Here is a 23,033-nt window from a genome sequence, read left to right on the forward strand (position 1 = left end):
AGCTCAGGCAGACCATAGAGTTTGAGTGCTTTCCATCCTGGATACACTCGGGCCAGGATTTGGCATAGTAATTCTATTTTTCACTTAAACAGCAACCTTTATCCAAAGATCTCAAAGCACTTTACAAATCAGTTAATTAATTGATTTTCAAAGTGCCCTGTGAGGTAGATAATACACCCCTTTTTTTCATGAACACACTGAAGTTAAGACCTAAATGATCAGAAAAAGACTTCTAGTTTAGAGTCCTTCAATTGTGGAATGTCTTAATTTAGAAACTAAGGGCCTAAATTTTAGTGGTGCCGAACACCTACAATTGCAAGTGAAATGCATGAGAGTTGCAGGTGCTCAGCAGCACTGAAAAATCAGGCCTGAGATGTTTAAAGTTGGGCACCCAAAGTTAGAGGCAGGTTTTGAAAATTAGGTCCCATGTGACTTGTCCAAGGCTACAGAGTATGTCAGTTGAACATAGATTCCAAGGCTAGAAGGGACATTGTGATCATCTGGTCTGACCTCCTGTATAGCACAGGCCATAGAACTTCCCCAACATAATTCCTAGAGCAGATCCTTGAGAAAAACATCCAATCGTGATTTAAAAAGTTTCAGTGATGGAGAATCCACCACACCCCCGGTAAATTGTACCAATGTTTAATTACTCTCACCGTTTAAAATGTATGCCTTGTTTCCAGTCTGAATTTGTCTAGCTTCAACTTCCAGCTACTGAATCATGTTACGCCTTATACAGCCAGGACTAAAACCTGAAATTCCCAGTCAATATTATAAACAGCATTAGAGCTGATCACAGCACTAGAGCTTGAATTATCATTATATCTTTAGATTGGAATTTCCAAAGGGGACTAAGGGAGTTAAGTACCCAATTCCTACTGAAAGTCAATGGGAGTTATATGCCTGACTCCTTTAGGCTCTGTGAAAATCCCAGCTGTACTGTTCCCTTCAGAGCTTTTAAAACCTCCTCAGTTGTAAAACATAAAGTACTGTATGCTAATTATAACCCAGGCAGAAGGTTATTGGAAGGAAATTTGGAGCTTTAGTTTATTTGTCTTGTTTTTTATCTTAGCATGCTGTATTGGCTGTAATAACAATTTAAAACAACAACCCAACCACATATAAGATATTTCTGTTTCAACTCTTATCTCATTTACACCAGAAACTCCAGATTAACTCAGTTTAAATCTACTAGATCTGCAGGTGTTTAGAACCTCTGAAAATCAGATCAATTACCTTTATTTGGGTGCCTAAAATGGATTCAGGTGCTTAATATTAGGCACTCCACTTTGAAAATGTTGGCTTTTTATGTGCCTCAGTTTCCCCCAAATGGGGATAACAGTGCTTAGCCATCTTTGCAAAGTACTTTGAGATCTATGGATAAAAGGATTATTTACTAATAATATATTGATATGTAGGAATATAACACAGCTAATGAGTTTTGATTCTGTGCAACTATAAGATATTTTTTAAGCCTGGAATATCCAGGGTTGCCAATAGAATTCCATCATTTTTAACCTATTTTATTTGTGTATTATTGGATAAATCAAATGGACAGTTTTGGTCCTTGCTTGTCATGAGCATTGGCACTGAAAATCCACTGCATGCTTTACACATCTGTTTTGTCATTAGAAAGACTCACAGAAAAGCATCTGCAAAATGCATCAACACCTTTAATTCAGCACAGTCATAGAAGTTCCAAGATTATTTTACCTTATTCCAGCAGCCCTGAACTGGCAAGCCGTCTTCCCCCTACAACAAAGAAGGAAACAAACACAGTTTAGGATCAGGAGACAGAGCCAAACGGAAGGAAGGAAAGGGTTAACGAATATAGCTGCAACAAACATTTTAAGTCTGAGTTGGGCTGAGATGAATGTCCTAATATATATAATTTCCCCCCTTCTGTTTTGGGTGACCCATTTTTCTGGCTGAAAGACCTGGTTAGGGTTCAATCCGAAACCAGAGATTCAAGAGGGAAATTTGTCTGTGTTGTGCAGGGAACACACACAGGCTTCCTGTTGATGGGTATTAGGCTGCAGGGTTATGGATATATGCTCTAGTTCTGCTCAGAAAATGTGTTTGGCCCTGTTTTCCTTGAAGAGGGAAACATAAAAGCTGCAACTCAGGAGTAAAACATATCAGGATGTTGGCAGTGGGAGACATGAACTGGCTGGTTATGTTGTCATGCGTGATTCCATGTCATAATTCGTAGGTGACGTGCCATTCCTGACAACATACAGCAAAGCGGATCACAAACACTGCACTAACATCTGGACTTGCAGAAATGTCTAGAAAATATTTTCATTTCATTTATCTGGGCTGGCTTTAGCACTGAGTGAAGAATGGTCACTTTGTCCACTTGAGCAAAATTCATTGGGAGTTACGTTTTCTTATGTCTTGGCTGTATGGTCCTTATTTCTAAATGTCAAGAAATCCCTTGTGTCAAATCTGCTGAGACATCAGAAATCTCTGTGTTGCACTGCTTGACACTTTTATTCTATTTGTAGATATTCTTCAATAGCAAGAAAGGAGATACAAATAGGGGCACTGGCAAACCCTATACAGCATATAGGGCACAAAGAAAAAGGTGTGGCAGTCGCAGATTTGTTAGAACACCAGTTCAGGATATGATTTGGTATTTTAAACAATTTTGAAGATTCTAGATTGCAAGGTGTTCACAGTAGGGGCTGCCTCTTTATCTGTGTTTGGGCATACTAGGGTGGGATGTTTGGGCACTACCATAATATAAATTTTATTAACCATAGTAACAGGACAGATACAGTAACTCCTCACTTAAAGTCGTCCCGGTTAACGTTGTTACGTTGCTGATCAATTAGGGAACATGCTCGTTTAAAGTTTGTGCAATGCTCCCTTCTAACGTTGTTTGGCAGCTGCCTGCTTTGTCCACTGTTTGCAGGAAGTGCTGTCAGGGTGTCCCTCTCCCCCCTGCTCCTGCACCTGCACCTGCACCCCGCTTACCCCATCTTCCATAGAGCAGGGGACACACACGACAGGGCTCAGGATGGAGGGAGCTTGCTGGCAGCAGCTGCAGTCTCAGCAAGCTGATCTAATTAACAAGGCAGTGTACTTAAGAGTAGGGTCAGCGTACTTAAAGGGGAAATGCGCATCTCTCTCTCATAGTGTCTCCCCTCCCTCCATTCCTGCTGCTTTGTAGAGTGTGAGAGTTAACCATTGAGGGCTCAGCCAATTGCTAGTTCATCATTTAGCAGTAAGGCATTCCGTGGGAAATATCCCACCCTCTGACTCCTCCACCTCAACCAAGCTTCACAATCATCATGACTGTGTACCAGTATTAAATTGTTTGTTTAAAACTTATACTGTGTGTATATATGTGTGTGTGTGTGTATGTATATATACACACACTGGTGAAAAAAATTTCCCTGGAACCTAACCCCCTCATTTACATTAATGCTTATGGGGAAATTGGATTCGCTTAACATCGTTTCGCTTGAAGTCGAATTTTTCAGGAACATAACTACAACGTTAAGTGAGGAGTTACTGTACAGATAATCTTGGCCCAATTGGCCCATTTTTAAAGTGTTTTCACTCCCCACAAAAAGCATAGCGTAGTGTGGGATTGAGGCATTTTCAGTGCTGGTTTGAAATGGATGCAAAGTGTTTTTTCTGGTGCGGCTGGCTAATCCCTTAGTGTTGGGGTGAAGCCCAGACTCAATGCCATCCAGATGGAGGCTCTGAGAATATATTAAAAGAAATTACTGCCTCCATTTTGCTCAATTTCTATAGTGGTGGCATGGGACACTGATTTGGGAGAATGGATTATAAAACCGATTTCACCCTGCTTTGAAAGCTTATTTCACTGTCACAATAGGAGCTTAACTGTTTAATAAGGAAGCAAAATATTTCATATCTAAATGCAAAAGTTTGTTTTTAATGTTAACTATAACATCTATAAATCTGATTGAAAATTTATTTGGTCTTTGACATCAGGCTCCCTTACTTCTGCTGTCACTTTTCATCAAGATGGCTGCTGCCATGCTCAACCTAATTAAAATCCTAATTATTTTAAATGCTTACTACCAGGTGGTAGTTAGAGCCCTGGACTGAGGAAAATGGGTGCACTTTTCTTTAAAAGGGCTGTTTTCCACCAGCTTTCTTTCTTACCTACCCCTAATCCTGGGTACAACCAGGACCAATTCAACCCCTGGGATAACCTAGAGCAGCCTCAGGGGTACTCTTAATTGTGCTGACTGGCAATAGCTTACTTGGGGCCATTATGTTTGTAGGGATTGCTGGAATGCAGACCGCTCCGTCACATTCCTCCTGCCCCAACATGTTCCTACACTGAGACAGTCTGGGAGGTGGAGTAGTAGAGTTGGCTTCACACCAGATAAGGATTCCTCTACCATGAAGGAATCTTTAGCTGCCCCTTTAAGACAGCTTTACGACCCCTTTGTGGCATCCTGAATAGCTGGCCAAATAGGCATTTTGCCTCAACAAAATGGATGGGATTAGGCCTGTATTCTCACATGGCCCAAACCTTCAAGAATTTCTTGTGCAGAATTTTTTTTGAAATTGGCAGGATCCTGCACTAAAGGACTGCAGGATCAGACATCCCTATACAGGTTTAGAGTGTTTTTATTTTGAAAAAGTTTTGTATCCTGTAAACATTTGGATATTAAAAGTAAACAAACAGGGTGACCTTTGCCTTGGTAACTGGTAGATGAATTTTCGTGAACTGTTATCATTAATTCTACTCAGATCAGCACTAACCAGCCTTGTGAAACAGGCAATAGAGGATGGTGGGGAGATATTACTGGGATAATAAACAGGTAAACAGCCTAACCTAACAAGTTAGGCCATTGATAGTTAGACAGTTCAATCAAATCCTTATAGAAGATGCCTACAACTGCTCTAACAGTTCAAGCTATTGGGTCATATACACTCCTGATTAACTCTACTGCAGTCAGTGAAATTATACAAAGGATGAATTGGACCCATTTTCTTCAATCAAATTAGTTTATTCTTAGCTTCTTAACTATTGTAGGAGACGTCTCCACAGCTTACCATCTCATTTTTAAAAAAGAAAAGAAAAAACAAAGACAAGAAAATGAACAAGGTTATAATGAGAGAGAAACTAGTTAACTGAAGTACATGGATAAGCAACTTTGATGGATCACATATCACTGGGTGATGACAGAAAGTCCTTTTCTCTTAATGTAGCCTCCCAGCAATGCTCCCTCCCCCAGGTTGCAGGACTGTGGAAATAAATGATTATGGATCCGTTACTGGGGAAGAAGTGCATTCCCATTGGTAGGCTGGTGGTGGGCGGGAATGAATTGTGTAGTGGATTGCAGGAGGAAATGGAAAGTTAGGTGTGTAAAGGAACAGGAGGCTGGAGAGTTATAGTTTAGGGATCAAAGGAAGAACAGGGTCACAAGGAAGTGTTTGTTGCAGGCTAGTTTGCAGAGGGAGGGAGGTGGGACATGCTTATTAGTAATGAGTCATTAGAGTCCCATATTTCAGATTTGCATTAGTTCAGACTCCATACATTTGTGCAGATCCTGCATGGAAGTAAGTTGTGTCAGCAGAATGCCAGGCAGAAGTAAGTGTTAACAGTTTTGGGTCAACAAACATGCTTATTTAATGTCTCAAACAGGCTTGGATGCCAGAATACTGTATATTGTTGGCATTTTCATTTCACCAGATTTCCTGGCGTGTCTCCCATAACAAAAATAGTCATGAAATAGACATACATTATGCTGCTGCCCTGCAGTGCAATTTGCAGTTGGAAGGAGTAGTGCCAGAGAAGATAAACTAGTCTTCCAGGGTAGTGGAAGAATCCTTTTATTTAGAGATGCTCTCAGAGTGTTTTATACAATTTAGGAATGTTCAGTATAGAAGTGACTAGCAGTTGCAGGAGGTGAACTAGTTGACTGAACAGTTCTTTTGCATTTTTAGCTTCTGTGATCACATGTGTGAATGAGGGCAGAATTTGTTTATTTACCCAGGATTCACAGAATAGGAGTTTCCATTAAAATCTTTACAGTTTGGCCTTTGAAGATGGCTATTATTACAGAAGTATTCGATTATTCACTATGCAAAGAAAATTGAAGTGCAAACTGCAGGGAATACTTGGAGTGACAGTAACGTTAGCTACTTGCAAAGGCAAAATTGTAAAGATTTTAATGGCAACCACTGTATTTATCTACTCAGGAAAAACTCAGTTCAGATGCAGCAAATGTTTCTCAGTAAAGTCCACCCCCCCTTTTTTTTTAAACATAATTTTCCATTGGTTTGTCTATGGTCCAATCAATGTGGTTCTGCATGTGTAACACCGAGTAGGACTTGGCACTAACATTCTTGGGGTATTTCTAGCCTGCAACTAAAGGTGTGACTGAAGTATATGTAGCTGTGCTAGCTTTGGTCTAGCTAGTTTGAATAACAGCAGTAAAGCCAAGGCAACACAGGCTAGCTGCTCAAATCCATACCCTGGCTCCTAGGTGGGCTTGTACAACCCATGCTGTCACAGCTGTTCCCAGACTTGTCAAATTAGAAATGGAAACTAGGAGGATCATGAGTTTTAATCCACTGACTTTCCTTTAGTAAATCCTTACAGACTCTCAGTAGCTCTGCTTGAACTAGCAGGATAAAAATAGCAGTGTGGACATTGTGGCACAGGCAGTTGCTTGGGTGGCTTGGACTTAGGTGGCTAGCCTGAGCTGCCACCTGTGTGTCCACACTGCTATTTTCAGCACACTAGCTATTGTAACCCACACACTTCCTGGGTGTGGTGTTCTGTCCCATCTAGTGGCACTGAGACCACTTAGAGAGAGATATTAATGAGTCTGCTTAACAGGCAGTTGGCTTTTAGCTCATGTGGTAGAGGCTTCTGCACTAAACTCCAGAGGCCCCTGGTTCAATCCCGCCTGCTGACAACCGGGGTCTGTTGGCGTTACACTATCATAAGCCTTACCCATGCTCCCAGACATACCCTAAGGAACAGATACTGCATTTGAGCTGAGTTTTTTTTTTTTTTTGAGTAAATGAATAAACTGATGCTTTTTAGTGTGATGGCAGGAGCAGCTTTGTCATATTTAGGTTAGATACAGTATTTAGGAAGTGGCATTAAAATGATAATATCCCTTTAAGAGCCAAGTAAGATGGATGTCAGGAAATGTACTAGGCAGCCTTCAAGTCAAGAGTAACCTTCTCTGAGACACTAAAGAACAACAGAAAGGAGAAATGTTGGGCCCGCTGCTGAGGCCAGAAGAGGAGTTTGAGCTGGCACTCCCTTATCACAAGAGAGAAGGAGCTGCTGGCATGGGATTCTCCATGAAGGGCCTTCAGTTCTGAAAGATTCTTCCATTAGAGCCCAAATTTGTTTACATTCTGAATGTACTGCAAAATCCATAATTTCCCCCCAGACATTTATGTTGCTCATGAGCGATTGAAAGATTACTTAGGTGAGGTCTTTTGTTAAGTCATGACATAAGAGTGGAGTGCTTCAGTCTTTTCGGGACACTCTTATAATTAGAAATTAGTTATTGGAAACTTGATGACTTGAAATACTGTACTGGTATGTTTCTCAGGGATTGTTTGAGAGTTATGTCTGCATTCTTATAGGTTGTTTTGAAATGTGGGAGGTGCATAGGCGGTGTGGAGGAGAGTCAGACTTTACTTTCAAGTATTCACACTTGGCCAGCGGAGTTAATGGAGGATTTAAGCATTTCAAATGATCAAATAGAGAGTTGAAGTATTGGAGGGTCAGCTTTCGAAGCATTGGTCCAGCAGGGGTTCTGAAGGAAATCTTACAGGAAGAAATGAAGCAGTTATGAACAATACTCTGTTAATACTCTGTAATGTGGTAGAACATCCAGACTACTGCTTCATTTCTCCCCACACTACAAAGGGATGGCTGTAGTAGCCGTGACTCACTGCAAAGGGTGTTATGGGTCATATTGTGAAGCAAGCCGTGTGAGAGGAGGTAGGATGGAGATTGGTAAGGATGGCACCACTGCTGTAGGTTTACAATTCATGCTACTATTTGGAAGTATCATAAAACAACAATCAAGAACGAAAAGCAAACAGAAGCATGCAGGAAAGGGAAGGTAACACCATACCAATGGGCAAGGGGCATCCAGCCCGTCCAGCCCAGGTAACCCCGGCTCACCCTTCTCGCCTTTAAAACCTCGGAGTCCCTGTTCATGAAATCAACCACTATAATTATTCCAGTCAATGCCATCCCCTCCATGCCATGGGAGGAGAGGCCCAGTCCCGCACTGGTATAATCAAAGGGCACTCAAGCTACATACCCAGTACATAAATAATCAGTGTTTGAATCTCTAGTACATAACCGGTAGGAAAGGTTGCCTTGCCGGTTCTGTATTCTGTGTGAGTCTGAAGATGCTTTTCTGATTTTGTTAAATCTGGGAGGACTCTATTGGTTGGGGGAGTGGGAAGAGGATCTCTGTTTTTAGAAATCATCTTCAGTTGCTGTCCCCACTTTGAAACAAAAGAGAATAATTTCTGTGCAGGATCCGTCTGGGCACATACGCTGCACTTATTACTGTGGTACGCAAGTGACTCTTCAGCTTGAGCAAATAATATACCTGGGGGGTGAACTAAAAGGATCAATGATAACATTTTAGACACACAGAGCTTCCTTAATAGCTAGGGTATGATCGATATATATAAAATAATCCTTGCTGCCATATATCATTATGTTTTTCCATTAGTGTTTTAGAAAATAATTTGGATAATTCTTGCTACTTTTTAAATATAAAGAGGCTTCCAATGAAGTGAGATAATGTCATGTTGAATGACATGGCCATCTTGATCATTTTTTGTACCTCCCATCAGATTTCGCACCAATTTGTTTTCCCACTGGATATCCTAACCTGGGTGCCCTGTGTCATTATCAAGGAGCGACTCCCTTACAAACACATCAGATGGACACTGCTCAGAGGCAAAAAAGAAGGCATTTTAGATTTCATCGCTGCTTAAGGGTGATGATGTTAAACATTGCCAAAGAACAACAACCCGCAAGTGGGGGCATGGGAGTTCCAAGGTTCTCCTTTCATAGTAAAACCCCTTTGCTCTCAGCCTCCTGCCATTTCACCCATTCCTTTTTGAGCTCCTGAAAAGAAAGGGCCAAAGCCAAAGTCACTCTATAGCCCAATTGCGCTTTAAGGGACTGTTCCTGCCTCACACTGAAGAAAACAGCTTTGCCATAGACTCCAGTTGGAGCAGCGCAGGACCTTATTTAAGCAATGTGACTTTTGTTATAGCAGGGTGCTCTTTATATCCATCATTTACTTTAAGTTTTCCTTCTTTCTTCCTCATTGACAAATCTTAAAATAAAACATTTTATAAAACAGAACATACCAATGGACAGGGTGCATCTAATCCAGGCGCTCCTTGGTCTCCCTTATCCCCTTTAGGCCCTCTAGAGCCTTTCTTGCCCCTCTCCCCCTGTAAATAATAGTTTAGTCCAAGAAAAAAAAATACACAAAAGCTTTAGGATCATCCATTTCAAATAAATGTCAGAGATAGTTAAAAAAATAAATAAATAAACGTCTAGAAAAATATTGTAAAAAAGGAAATTCCTTCAGTTAAGTTGCTCTTATAGGAAAGCCTTTTGTGGATTTATTGATATTTTTTATTTGCATGTATTGCACTTCAGCAATTGTCCTGATAAGGATTCTGACCCCACCATTGCATTAAATGAACTGTCAGCCCCCTGAACTTTGTAGATGGGATTGCACTGGGGACTCCTCCAGCCAGGAGAGTGACACCTAATACCACTCCGCAGACTGGCTAGGACAGGGGTGGCCAACCTGTGACTCCGGAGCCACATGCGGCTCTTCAGAAGTTAATATGCGGCTCCTTGTATAGGCACCGACTCTGGGGCTGGAGCTACAGGCGCCAACTTTCTAATGTGCCGGGGGGAGCTCATTGCTCAAACCCTGGCTCTGCCACAGGCCCTGCCCCCACTCCACCCCTTCCCGCCCCCTCCCCTGAGCCTGCCATGCCCTCGTTCCTCCCCCTTCGCCCCCAGAGCCTCCTGCATGCCAGGAAACAGCTGATCGAGAGGTACGGGGAGGGAGGGGGAGGCACTGATCGGCGGGGCTGCCGGTCACTGGGAGCGGCGGGGGTGGGGAGAGGGAGCTGATGGGGGGGCTGCTGATGTATTATTGTGGCTCTTTGGCAATGTACATTGGTAAATTCTGGCTCCTTTTCAGGCTCAGGTTGGTCCCCCCGGACTAGGAGATGTTTGAACACTGAGTGGTCCTAAGCCTGGCTCAGGAGCCCAAGTGTGTCACTTCTTAGCTCCACTGACCCAAGGAACAAGATACTGGCCGCTTGATTCCAAGTCTGGCTCTCCTGTTTTGTCACATCCTTGGACCTAATTACCAATTAATGAGTTTTACACTTGTTTTCCTTTATACTTCTCCTTGTCCTTCCCCCAAAAATATTTCTGGTTTATAATAATATAACAAGTAATTTTAAATGCATTCTCTTAAATGATTTTTAAAATACCATATGTTTTACGTAAGCATTTTCCACTGCTTTATTTAAATGCTGTACTTTTAAAAAATCTCTCTTTCTTGATTAATAAAGGTAGGTCTGTATCTGTCACAGCTTTAATTTTAGCAAATGAATTAGCCTGATAGTGCCGTTGTTTTGTGCAGAGAGGGTCTGAGTTTTCTCTGGTATAAAATTGGTTTAAGTCAGTGTCACTCCACTGACTTCAGTGGAGTTACTCCTGATTTACATTGGGGTCCGTGAGAAAAGAATCACACCCACAGAATGAAATGCATCCCTGTGCAGAGGGCCAGCATAAAGCCTGTGTAAAAACAGGGCATAAGTGGATCTTAAATAGTGAGCAGGTCTCCCGCTGGCCCTCTGCACAGGGTAAATTTCACCCTCAGTTCACACTGAATTAAATAAAAATTCTAAGCGCAGGTCAACATCAGGATAGGCCTTGATATTTACAAGAAAATATATATACAAAATATCTTCATATTAATTATATTTTAAAAAGAGCAGAACTTTTCAAAGCTGCTGAGGATACAATGGAAGTGGGATGGCTGAAGAGGGAATTTTATTTAGTGTCTAGATGGTAAGGATTAGAAGGTGCAATAAAATCAGGCAGCACAGGTATAGATTTAAAAAAAAAAAGAAAAAAGAAAAGTAAAAGGTTTTAGACAAAATAAATTACAAGCTGACAAAAGAAATGGATGGGATAGGAGAGGTAACTAGGAGAAATCACCCAGGATCAAACACTGGAACAGAGAGAGGATAATCCAGGAGAAAACGTGGAATGGGTTGTAGTGGAGGGAGGAGGAAGGACCCAGGAAAAAAGGCAGAAGAGGAGGAAGGGATAAAGGGGACAAAGGTGGACCTGTAGAAGCAAGGAATACATACGAACACACAGACAGGAGAAGAAAAAAATAGATATTATAAAAAAAGTGAAGAATTTAGCTTTAATGCACACTTTCAGCATTTATACTTTTTCAGTTGAGTTATCCACAAGGCTGTCATGTTCCAGTAACATTTCAGTTGTTACATAGCACACTATTTTCATGACTGCACTGGATCTTGAAGGCTATTATTATACATACTACAGTGACATAAGAACAAAGGGCTCTGCTCCACAGAAAAGATCCACAGCATAAAAAGGCAGGGTTCTGTCTTTTGCAACTGAAAGGCCTGTGAAGGGGATTTTTGTCAAATTACTGCAGGGAATGGGGTGGGCACTTCAGAACCTATTTTCAATGTGTTAATCACAATGTATGGGCATACATCTTATTAATAGCCCATGGCTGTTACTAGTACCTACTATTAAAAATATTTTTAAATAACAGCTTCTTTTCCAGCAAGAAAATGTATCAAACTCAAGGCAGGTGTTTGAATTCAGTTGTTAAAGCTCTCTGTTCCAGGTCTCCTGTCAGAGGGAGTCCATCTCAGAGGATCAAAATAAAAAACATTCGTGCCTGAAGAAGTCCATGTCATTTCATTACTGTGGCATGTCTCCCATAAATGGGTATGAAAGTGCCATACCCTATGCTCAAGCCTGGGCTATGGGAAAGGAGAGCAAACTTCTGGTGACTAAACAGTTTGGCTAATGAGAGACACCATTTGGTGGCCTGACAATGAATTTGAGCACACAGAAGTCTCCAGATTTCTGCGTAATGGAGCTTGTGAGATATTTGTAAGAATGTCAATTAGACTGGGACATCAGACAAAGCCTGATACGGGAAGCTTAAATTTTTTAAAATAAAATTTACTCTAATTCCTCAGTTACTCTAATAAGTGGCCCACTTAATAATTTGTTAAAAGGACTGTGGGCTGAGGAGGAGCCCTTAATTAAATTGTTAGTGATAAAATATATATTTGGTGGATCAGACCTGAAAAGCTACAGTATTTGCCCATTCACAAACTCAGTTTACTCAAACATTTTTGTTTCAAAACATTTGTTGCATTTCAGCCAAATATTTATTTCAAGGGGACTGTGACACTCCCCTCTCATCATCTATGAAAGTTGCTGTTCTTCCCACTCGTCAGTTATTTTTATGTGCGGGAGAACAATGAAGCCACGTTAACCCAAACTGATTCCTACTGCAGCCAACAAAAGACCCATCCTCTAAATACAGATTTAAAGCCAACTGAAAAAGTCTAAATAAAGATCCTGTTAAGCTTATGTCTTATTCAGAAAAAAAAACCTTAATAAAATAAAGAGGAGGTTAAAGAGCAAAACCAGAAGTGGAATGATTAAAAGGTAGCAGCACCTTGGAGCTGCCATGAATTTCAAGAAATTTGGAATAGTCTCTCCTTGTTTAAGATGCTGACTGGCAGTGCATTTTTCAAAATTGTTAATCTGTCCAACATAGAATCAGAGGAGCACTCCAGATGATAAGGAAGGAGAGACAGCACTCGCCCGATGTTATCAGCAAATATATTTATCTCATACAATTACTGCTTTGGCACTTATTCCATCATAGCTTAGTCTATTTCTGAAATGCTTGCATATGGCATCAGAGCCTTATAAAGAGAATCTATATCTATCAAGTGAATAAACTATTCTCAGCTGTGTATCTCTTTATTGTTGTTATCAAAGGATTCAGATAACTAATAATCCTAATATAAAAAAATCTTATAAATATGTACACTTTGGTATAGTTTATTTCTTTATAACACAGGCACATGATGTAAAAAAGATTGTCAGCAATTAACATAATCTATTGCTTTTCTTAGGACCTGGCTCTGCAGTTCTTATACCAATTCAAGTCAAAGCCTGAGTAAGGAGTCTAAGACTGCATGATCGGGTTCTTTAATATAGTCATATTTAATTTCTTCTCCAGATTTCCATGTTTGGTTGAAAAAATGATGTAATTCTGGAAATTTTGGAAAACATTTTGCTGCAATAAAGTGGCTGACATTCTTTTTTGCATCAAGGGGAATTTGAGTACCATGTGACAAGATTTAGCTATACCACCGTTATTACCACTAGTGGGAATTGTCTGGTATACATCCCTGCACATCTCACTAAGCATGTTAAGGTAGGATTTTCAAAAGCACTCTGCATTGGCCTCATTCAGTGAGAACAGAGAGAGGCCACCACTGAGCGCTTCTGAAAATACAGCGGGTATGCTTTAGTGTTTGAATGATGAGGTCTTTGGTTATGGTGCATTGTATAAACTACAGCCATCACACTGTAAATTACACAACTGTAAGTTGATTTATAAGGGTTTAACATGTAGGAATTCATCTGTTTTTTTTCCAGGTAATTCAGAAATTAACCATTCCACCACCACATAAAGACATTAGTAACCAAATGCAGGAAGTTTGGTTCCTGACTTACCCGGTTTCCTTTGTCACCAGATGGGCCTTGTAAACCCTAAAATAGATCAGTAAGAAGAAAAAAAAAATGTCAGCCAAACTGGTCCCTTTGTTTACTCAGTCAAAATAATTCTTCAGACAAAAACTCAGCAAATAAACTAACCTCTTCATTTCTATTTTAAAATAAAGATAGTGTGTGATCATCTAAAGCTACAACTCCAATCCTACACCCGCTAAGCACACTAATAAACCCTGATCATGTGAATAGTCCCATTGAAGGGCTACTTGCATGACTAGGGTTCCAAAACAGGGCCCCAATTCTGTCTTGTCAGCCTTTGGAAGGCTGGTGCTCAGTTCAGAAAAGTAAACACTTGGAATGGATATGTTCAGTAATAGCACCTTAGTATAACACATGAATAGTCTAAGCATGGCTTACTTTACCCAGTAAATTCAGGATCTACACTGTTACATATTTTATTCTTTATATTGTTCTGCTGGCTAGACTAATTATTTTTCTATTATTTGTTTTAAAGTATTTGAATTATTTAAATAATATCACTGAGGGCGCTGGGACTGGGACTCTTACTTTGAAAAATAAAACCAGGGTTTCCATGTACCATTATTTGTACAAATTCCTCAGCTACACTTTGGCATTAATATGTCAATAAGAGAACATTTTCTCCCATTACAGCAGAGTATGCTGCAGTTGGAAGGTGAAAGCTTCATGGATAGCAGACAATTTAGAGACCCCAATACTTACAGGAAGCCCAGCTAGCCCCATTGGTCCTGCATTTCCAGGGTCACCTTTACTGCCCTAAAATAGAGACGAAAGAGAAATTTTTTTCTATTTTTGTATACAGTATGGGGTACAAATACACTTTGATCTGGAGGTTCAACTCACAAGAGTGTAGCTGCAGTGGTACGAGCAGAAGGAGGTCCCAGCTGCCCAAGTATGTATATAGCATCTTGGAGGGTAAATGCTTGGAATAGCTAGCCCCTCCTGCCACTTGTGCCACCACGGCTACACTCTACTTCTAGTGGCTAGCTCAATCAGAGCTAGAATGGGTATGTCTCCCCATGTTGTAATCCATACTTCCAGCTTGAAGTATAGACATATCCATTAACAGGCTGGGCACAGATGGATAAATGAACACTTCTGAAAATAATGCAGGGGGCACCCATTTCAGGACCTCTAGTTGCCGTACAGAAAAAAGCCAAAATATAAAATGCTTAAAAGTCACAAAGAGCCAAGCCCCAACTTCTGGAAGGAGCTGCAATTACTGTACTTCAGAAACAGTAGCAGCTGGCACCATCCATGAAACTTTGAAGAAGTTGGGGAGGGGTGTGTGTGTGTGTCTTTTAAAGCTAACTTACCCTTTCCCCTTTTGGTCCTGCTGGTCCTGGAGCTCCAATTGGTCCTGGAGTACCCTGCAATTTTAGAGAGAAAAACACATAAACCATTTTCTTCATGATCAGGCTTCTTTACAACTGAGAAACAGCATGGTCCTTGAGGAAAAAGCAGAGCTGAGAAGGAGATTCAATTATGTAAGGAGTCATTTGAATTACTACAGCTTTCAGGGTTGATGAGGACAGGTTCTCTTAACAACTCTCACATGCAATTATAGGACCATAGAAATTGCCATACAAGATCAGTATATTTTTACAAAGCCTTGGTTTTTATTTGGGGGGTGGCTTTCTTGAAAAATAACATTGACAGACACCCCTTTATTTGCTAGGTGACTGTAGTTTTACCCATGAGTTTGCATCCCCAGCAAAGCTGAAACCTGTAGCAGCAGAAAGGCGATGTAGACATTTTAAGCTTTTTTCCAAATGAGTTCAGTTGAGCAAAAATGAAATAGAATTTGCATTATTTTTTGGTAGGCAGATCATCATGCAGTTTGAAAGGTCACCATGCCGCATGGACTAATGCAGATGCACGCATACACAAAGGCAAACACGAGAGAGTACCCATTCAATCCTAAATCCTCTGTCCACCCTTTCACCATTTAGATCACTCCAACAAGTTCTAGGTCATGGTAAAGGGAAAATCCAGTCTCTGTGCTCAGCCTTTGGCCCAGAATCAATCTCCCTTTTTCATACCAACATTTTCAGCCACATTGAAGCTTGCTTGGACGTTGGTAAGTTAATTAGTCAACCCAATCAATTCTTATCTTTTTGCATTAATAATACAGTCGGAGGCAATAGCCCTTTTGGCCATGAGAAGTGTTATCATTCTTGAAGTCAACACAACTAAGTCAGATTTTCTGTGGAAATCCTTATGATTTACACTCATTTGAATCTGGATTCAGCCTCTTGTGGACTCCTATACCACATGTCATAACTAGGGTTGCCAATTTGGTTGGACATATTCCTGGAGGTTTCGCCACATGACATAAGAATTAATCTTTAATTAAAGATTAATTCCTGGAGACTCCAGGACAGTCCTGGAGGGTTGGCAACCTTAGGTCATATGAGTGTTCTCTGCCACAGTATCTAACGTTCTCCATGCTGCTATTTTAAAATCTAAGTAAAGGATTAGGAGATTTCAAAGCACCTTCCTAAACAGAACATATTTATGCATTTACCTTTTTAACTCTATGCCAAATCAGATCATATTATGTTGGACTGGTGAAAAACTAGCTATCTATCCAAGTTCCAATTTTTTAATTCTTTCATGAGCTGCTAGAAAGGAAAACTACCTCTGTCAGGAATGTAAAAAGGAGACCTTCTGGACCTTTTACAGTAGCTTATCCTTTTAATTGAAGGAAAAGGAAGTGGAAGTTTAATCATGAGAGGTTGGATCCTGCAATCCTTACTCACAAAAGGACTCCCACTGACTTCTGTAGGATGACTCGTGTGAGTAAGAAGGACACTTTGTACTTGTAAGAATTTGCAGGAACTGCCTGGAGAAGTAATTCATCATGACACACACCCACCACTTCAGTGTAAAGGAGGGAAAAAAATCATTCCCTGGACTCATGCAGGGACTGTAAGTGCACCATGGGGATTTTAACTACCTATACATTTTCTCCATTTTAAGATAGTTTAAGGCCTAGAGTCCCTAAAGATCCATGGGGAATATCTAGAAGATTTGTAAAAGTAAATATACAATTTCTTGAAACAAATATGCAAATTAGAAGTTGTCATTCAATTTCTGTTTTGGGGGAGTTATGGGGCAATGAAATTACAGTAATTCCTGTTCCACTGAAAAAGGGGAAATCAAAGTACCTCTGAAAAAGTCAAATCTGACTGTATTTGGAGGCTATATAGCATCCTATGAAGAAATAATAATACTTTGCCCTTAGTAATTTTCATCCAAAGATCAAAAGTGCTTTATAAAATTGGGTTAGCATCATTATTTTTGTTCTAATTTTACAACTTAGGCACAGAGAGGTTATCTGACTTGCCCCAGGACTCACAGTGAGTTAATGACAGAGTGAGGGATAGAACCTAGCAGTCTTGGTTCTCAGCCTCCTGCTCAGCCACTAGACATCACTGCCTCCCAGATGAATAAAATTCAAGTTAAAACTTCCACCAATGGTTTTTGAGACTTGAGAAAAGCATTTATGAAGTTGCTGAAGCTCAGGAAATTGTGTGGTGTGTTGGTGCTCACAAAGGGGTGGCTCGTGCTGTTTTTCAGAAGGTTTCTCACATGCCTCTCCTCCTACTGGAGAGGTGCATTTGAGGTTATAATAAGAGTTGTGCATGCAACCCATTGCAATGCAGTCCTAAATGGTATGTGTGAAAACAGTACACAGTGAGGTGTTACTATGTCTAAGACAAGTCTGAGGAGATGCTGTTGCACAATGCTGTAAGCGAGGCTACCACGGGGAAAGACAAGACGGAGACAGCTCACAATATGAGGACAGAAGTACATGGCATAATGGGTTCATGCAGAGGCATCATTTAATATAATCCTGGTAATAATAATAAATAATAAAGTAAAAAAATGTTTAAAAGGATGTGATTAAGGCTAAAACCCCTAGTCCCAAATGGAAGTACATTATTGAGAGTGACAAGAGGGCGATCTTTCACCTCTCAGTAACAATATCTAAATTTAGCATTTTGACATCCTCTCCATCTTCAGGGAGAAGAAAGCTAGTCATAATGTAAATGAGGCATAGTGCGATGGACAAGACACATCACAGTACCAGGGAAGAGGAATGTAGGGTAATGGAGAAATGGAACTCACCGGTGGTCCAGGCCTGCCGTCTAAACCTGAAGCACCCTGAACAGATGGGAAAGGGTTTACAAAAAAGGCAGGAAGGAGTGGGAGGTGAGGGGAGAAAAAGGAAAGGGGGAGGGAAGAGGTGAGTGAAGCAGTGACTCGAGACAAACATATGCTCGCAATAAACAAAAACAAAAAATAAGAACTCAAGGACAGGTGATGGTACTTACACGGAAACCAGTGAAAACATAGACACACTGAATGCATGTAATACTGGCTAGTGCCTTTAAGATACATTTGAAAATGCAACATTCCCTCTTACTCTGTACCAAAGTACCACTCAGTGATCACACTAGGGAGAAGCTGCTTTGTGCTGTTCTAGGCAAGGAGAAGGGCATTGTGACAGTGGAGCTGCGGACCCTTGTAATGACAGTGTCAGGCTGGCCATTGCAGCATTGAATTATCGGTGAAATGAAATACAGCACTGGTACTAGAGAGGAATCGAGGTGCCTGGAACCCACCCAGATATTGATAGGTTCTGGAGAGCCATCCACTGCTCAGGGAGTTCCCAGCTAGAAGTGTGTATCAGTTAAGTGGGGATGTGCATTCCATTTTCAAAACTGCTCATGCCTCACATAGAGAGAGCTGCATGGTCTAGCAGTCAGATAAGGGGGTAAAGCCAGCTGTTGGGAGTGGCTGAAAATCAGATTTATATTGGGAATCTTGCTTTAGCTTCAACTTTGGAAGGGTCACTGCTGATCCTTAATTTAAATGATAGCTTTCTCTGCCTGACTCTTACACTGAAGTATACACCTGGGTTTATTATTTAGGTATCCAGATATGATGGTGATGAGGGTAGTCTAAATGCCTACATTGGTAGACAGTTGGGTTTATAGGATCACTGTGTAGTCATTGGTATTATTCTGACATCATATGTTTAATATTAGGCAATCATTAAATTATCAGACAGGAACAGCGGGTTAATGATCAAGGAGAATTCTTGCACACACATATGATATCTTGTAATCAAAAGTGGAGGACATGTACATGATAGTGTTGACACAATATTTCTCAATTTTGATCTCATTCACCTGATTGCAGTGTGAATGCTTTAATTTGTAATACTGTCTAGAGTAGCTGTTTTTTAAATATGTAAGGCCCAGTTCCATAAAGGTACTTAGGTGCCTTAGACCCATTTTTAGGCTCCACTGTGGTCTGCAAAACTTCTGCTCAGCTGCCACCTAAACTCACTTGGCACCTACGTTTTTGTCTCTGGGTATGTGCACTGCTGTCTCAGTCTAGCTGGCTGAACACCTGTGTCCCATCTAAGCCCCCGTGTGATCCACAAAGCAGGGGAAGACAAGCAGAGGAGCCAATCTCACTCATGGGGCCCGATCCGGTGGGTACGCTCAGAGGCTGCCTACCAGATTGGGTCCCATTCAAAATTATTATTATTAGTGGTGGTGACCTTGCAATATTTAGCCAGTGGTCAGAGCACTGACCTGGGTTTTGGGAGATCCAGGTTCAATTGCCCTTTCTGCCTGAGTGGAAGAAATGGTTGGAGACCCCTGGTCAAATCCTAGGCGCCAACTTTCTCCGGCGCTGGTGGGTGCTCGCACTGTCCCGCCCCCATTCCAACCCCTTCCCCAAAGTCCCCGCCCCAAATCCGCTCCCTCCCTGCCCCTATTGGATCCCTTCCCCAAATCCCCGCCCCAGCCCTGCCTCTTCCCCCTGCACACCACATTCCCCCTCCCCCCCCCCACGAAACAGCTGTTTCGCGGCGCAAGTTCTGGGAGGGAGGGGGAAGAAGCAGGATGCAGCTGTGCGCTCGCAGAGGAGGCGGGGGTGGGGGCGGAGGTGAGCTGGAGCAGGGGGGTGGGGCAGGGCCACAGGGAGCTGCTGGTGGGTGCTCAGCACCCACTAATTTTTCTCCGTGGGTGCTCCTGCCCCAGAGCACCCACGGAGTCGGCACCTATGTCTCCAACCTCTCAGGAGAGTGTGCTAATCACTGAACTAAGGGATATTCTGATGCGGGACTCCTGCAGTCTCTCCTGTTGAACCTGTTCCTCTGAGAATAAATAATTAAAGGGTCATTGGAACAAGGGGACTGGGCCCTCAGTGTCCCACCTCCCAGGTGCCTGCCTTCACCACAAGGCATTCTCACTCACTCTCTCTCTGGATCCCTTTGTGGGTCTGGGTCTAAATGTTTAAAGTCGGTGGGCCAAATTCTGGTCCAATTTTTTGCCCTTATTTGAGCTTGGTGGGATTGTGCTGGTTTAACAATTGATTTCTAACACATTATCTACGGTCTATCTCTGTCACGATAGATGCTAATTAGATGCTTAATTATTTCAACCACATTTAGGGGTCTACATTCTGAAAACTTGCAGGATCCGGCCCTTTATATCTTAACAAGAGAGTATTTATATGTCCTGACTATGTAGCTTATTTCCTCTGAATATGGCAAATAAAATCCATCTACATCTCAATAAACATTTTGCTAATTGTCAATGGCTGCATAGCTCAATAATTACGTTTTATGTGGTTCATTTACTAGCCAGTTATATTTTTGAGGGTGAATGTGATATTGGGAGGGTTTCTGCTTTCCAGCTTTCTTATAACTCCCCTGAGAGCAAGTTTGTTTCTTGATTTATTGCCACTTGCATTGTATTATAAGGAACTGTAGATGTGGGAGCCGACAAGGCAATGTGTAAGCCAGCCCATCTGTGCAACATGCTTCCCAACTAAGTTTCATATGTCATAGCCTCATTTTTGAAGTCACTTAGCACATCACTGCTTTAAACATCTTGGCACCATTGTTATAAACAAAGACATGCAATTTTCAGCCAAAACTATCTGGACAAGGGAGCTGGGTGATAGCACAAAGGCCAATAACAACAAATCACACAGGTGCGCACAACAAGCTCTTTGCAGTGAATGTTTCCAGGCAGTGTGAGGTTCAGCAAAGGTGTACTTTGGTGCTTTCACTTCAGTGCTTTTTTCTGAATAGGTAAAACTCTGTGCCTTTTCTTTACAAAATCCTTTGGTTTTGATATAAAGCGACCACACTCTGATTCTTAACTCTACTGAAATGCATTAGCGCTTCCTTGATAACATGTAACTGAGCAGCACAGTAACACTGGTTTAAACATGAATATGTTGAAATAGAATATCCTTATTACATATACAAGAAAAGAATGAAACTTAATTGGATATTTACTGCTTCTGGGAAGGCATCAAGTTTTATTGCAAAAATGACAGGGATAAATTAACTGGATTGGATACATTAAAAAGACCCCAAAGCTTGAACAAAACCTTTTTTTCAGTTTAAAAACAGCTCAGCAAACTGTTTTCTCTTCATTTTTGCACATCTCAGCATTTCAAGGCCAGGACCAAAACCAGAAGTGCCAAAAGACCAGAAGAAAAGCTGTTCATACAGTATTTTCAGCCAGGAAAGCAGAAGGAACTTGAGGGAACCTGTTCTAATGAGATTCCTAGTCCAATTTTACAGATCCAAGGGATAAGCTTCTCCAGTTTCAGATGCTGATCCCAACCAACTGCCCAAAACAGTTGAGGCTTGTCCATCACTAAAACCCAATAGGCACTGCTGCTCATAGGCCAGCTTTTTGTCCCTAACTCTAATTTTAGATAATCAAATCTTTATCTGTCTCTCTTATTTTGGGATCTTTCTAAGACTGGACTATGTATGGCTTCCCAAGTTCTCCTTGCTTCCTGGAGACTTACGGGCAATCCCAGTGGACCTCGGTCTCCTTTCTCACCCTGGACACCCTTCTCTCCTTTCATTCCATCAATCCCTGCTTCCCCCTGAAGGAAGAATGGATCAGAAAATAAACCCATCATGGCACCACTTCTAAAACAAACATTTCTCCATTCCAAAGGCATAGCTGCACCAAAGATAGTGTAGTAGAGGCCAAAGAAACCTTGGACAGTGTGGACCTGGTTTTCCTCTCATACTGGAGAACAACACTGTAGCTCAATTGACTTCAGTAGGATTACTCCTGATTTACACCAGTGCAGGAAAGACAAGAATCAGGGCCAATGTCTCATTACAGAATTTATAGGGAACAGAGCTCATATATTACCCTCCCTCTGGTGTTCAGAAATTAGTGAGAAAGTAGATCTATGACAAGCAGGTGGAAGGTAAGTGTATATAATAGAACTGGTCAGAAATTTTCTGGCAGATATGTTTCATGGAAATGTGTTGCCTTTGATGAAGATTCATCTTGAAATTAAAATTGAACTAAAGTGATATTCTATGTTGAACTTTTTGGAATGGAACATTTTGGCTTTCTGCTTCTAAACGATTGATCTTTTTTTAATTTCATACTATAAAATATCAAATGAAAGAAGTTGTAATCAGAATGAAATGTTTCAATGTTGTAAAAAAATTTTTTGATCAACCAGAAACAATTTTTAATGTGAATTTTGGTTCACAGGAAATTTTGCAATTTTTTTGTTTTCATTCCATTCTGGACCGGAAGAAATTTCAAAATTGCAAAACTCTCATAGAAATGCAAATTCCAGTTCTTGCACAGCTCTAGTATGTATATATAACACATACTTGCCACCTTTCCCTTAATCATGAGAAAGCATTTCTTTTTTGGTAAAAATTGATATCATTGCCCATTCTCCCAGAAACAGATCTATTCGGCTTAGTGTATGTACTTGGAAGAGACTTCCTACTTCTAACATGTGCTTCCAAAGGGTAGCCAATTCTCTTCCCGGTCACTACAAACTTGCCATAGGACTGAAGGTGCTATAAGGAATCAGGGAGCTTAAGGGGATGGAATATAAGACTCCATACCTAATTTTTTCTGGACTTGTTTCTTTTGGGACCAGGCCAATAGGTATCAGAGCAATTTGAGGAGGGTCATGTGTGGTCCTTCCTCCCTCACCTCTAACCAAAACTTCAGGAATTTCTTTGGTCTGGGTCTTTTTGGTATATACCCACACAAACTACCAGGCCTGGGTCTTTCAAAGGTTTTTCAGACAAGTGGTAGCAGTGGTTAGTGGTTTA

General features: G+C 41.1%; 1 protein-coding gene across 2 annotated transcripts in view; it reads right to left on the minus strand.

The window, feature by feature from the left end:
• The window catches only part of LOC113406386 (collagen alpha-1(XIII) chain-like), a 28,291-nt gene extending 6,475 nt beyond the window's left edge, over window positions 1–21,816 (minus strand). For both annotated transcript variants that reach the window (XM_029911331.1, XM_026650989.2), the window contains exons 1-7: window positions 21,740–21,816; window positions 18,020–18,055; window positions 15,202–15,255; window positions 14,588–14,641; window positions 13,850–13,885; window positions 9,370–9,456; window positions 1,717–1,755 (exon numbers count right to left, since the gene is read on the minus strand). In XM_029911331.1, coding sequence (XP_029767191.1) covers window positions 1,717–1,755; window positions 9,370–9,456; window positions 13,850–13,885; window positions 14,588–14,641; window positions 15,202–15,255; window positions 18,020–18,055; window positions 21,740–21,799 — 366 coding nt within the window. In that variant the 5' untranslated portion in view covers window positions 21,800–21,816. The remainder of the gene's footprint in view (window positions 1–1,716; window positions 1,756–9,369; window positions 9,457–13,849; window positions 13,886–14,587; window positions 14,642–15,201; window positions 15,256–18,019; window positions 18,056–21,739) is intronic.
• Window positions 21,817–23,033: the final 1,217 nt, after the last annotated feature.

Source organism: Terrapene carolina, unplaced genomic scaffold (genome assembly GCF_002925995.2).
Source record: "Terrapene carolina triunguis isolate 2854851 unplaced genomic scaffold, T_m_triunguis-2.0 Scaffold95, whole genome shotgun sequence".
In the NCBI taxonomy this organism is placed as follows: domain Eukaryota; kingdom Metazoa; phylum Chordata; order Testudines; family Emydidae; genus Terrapene; species Terrapene triunguis.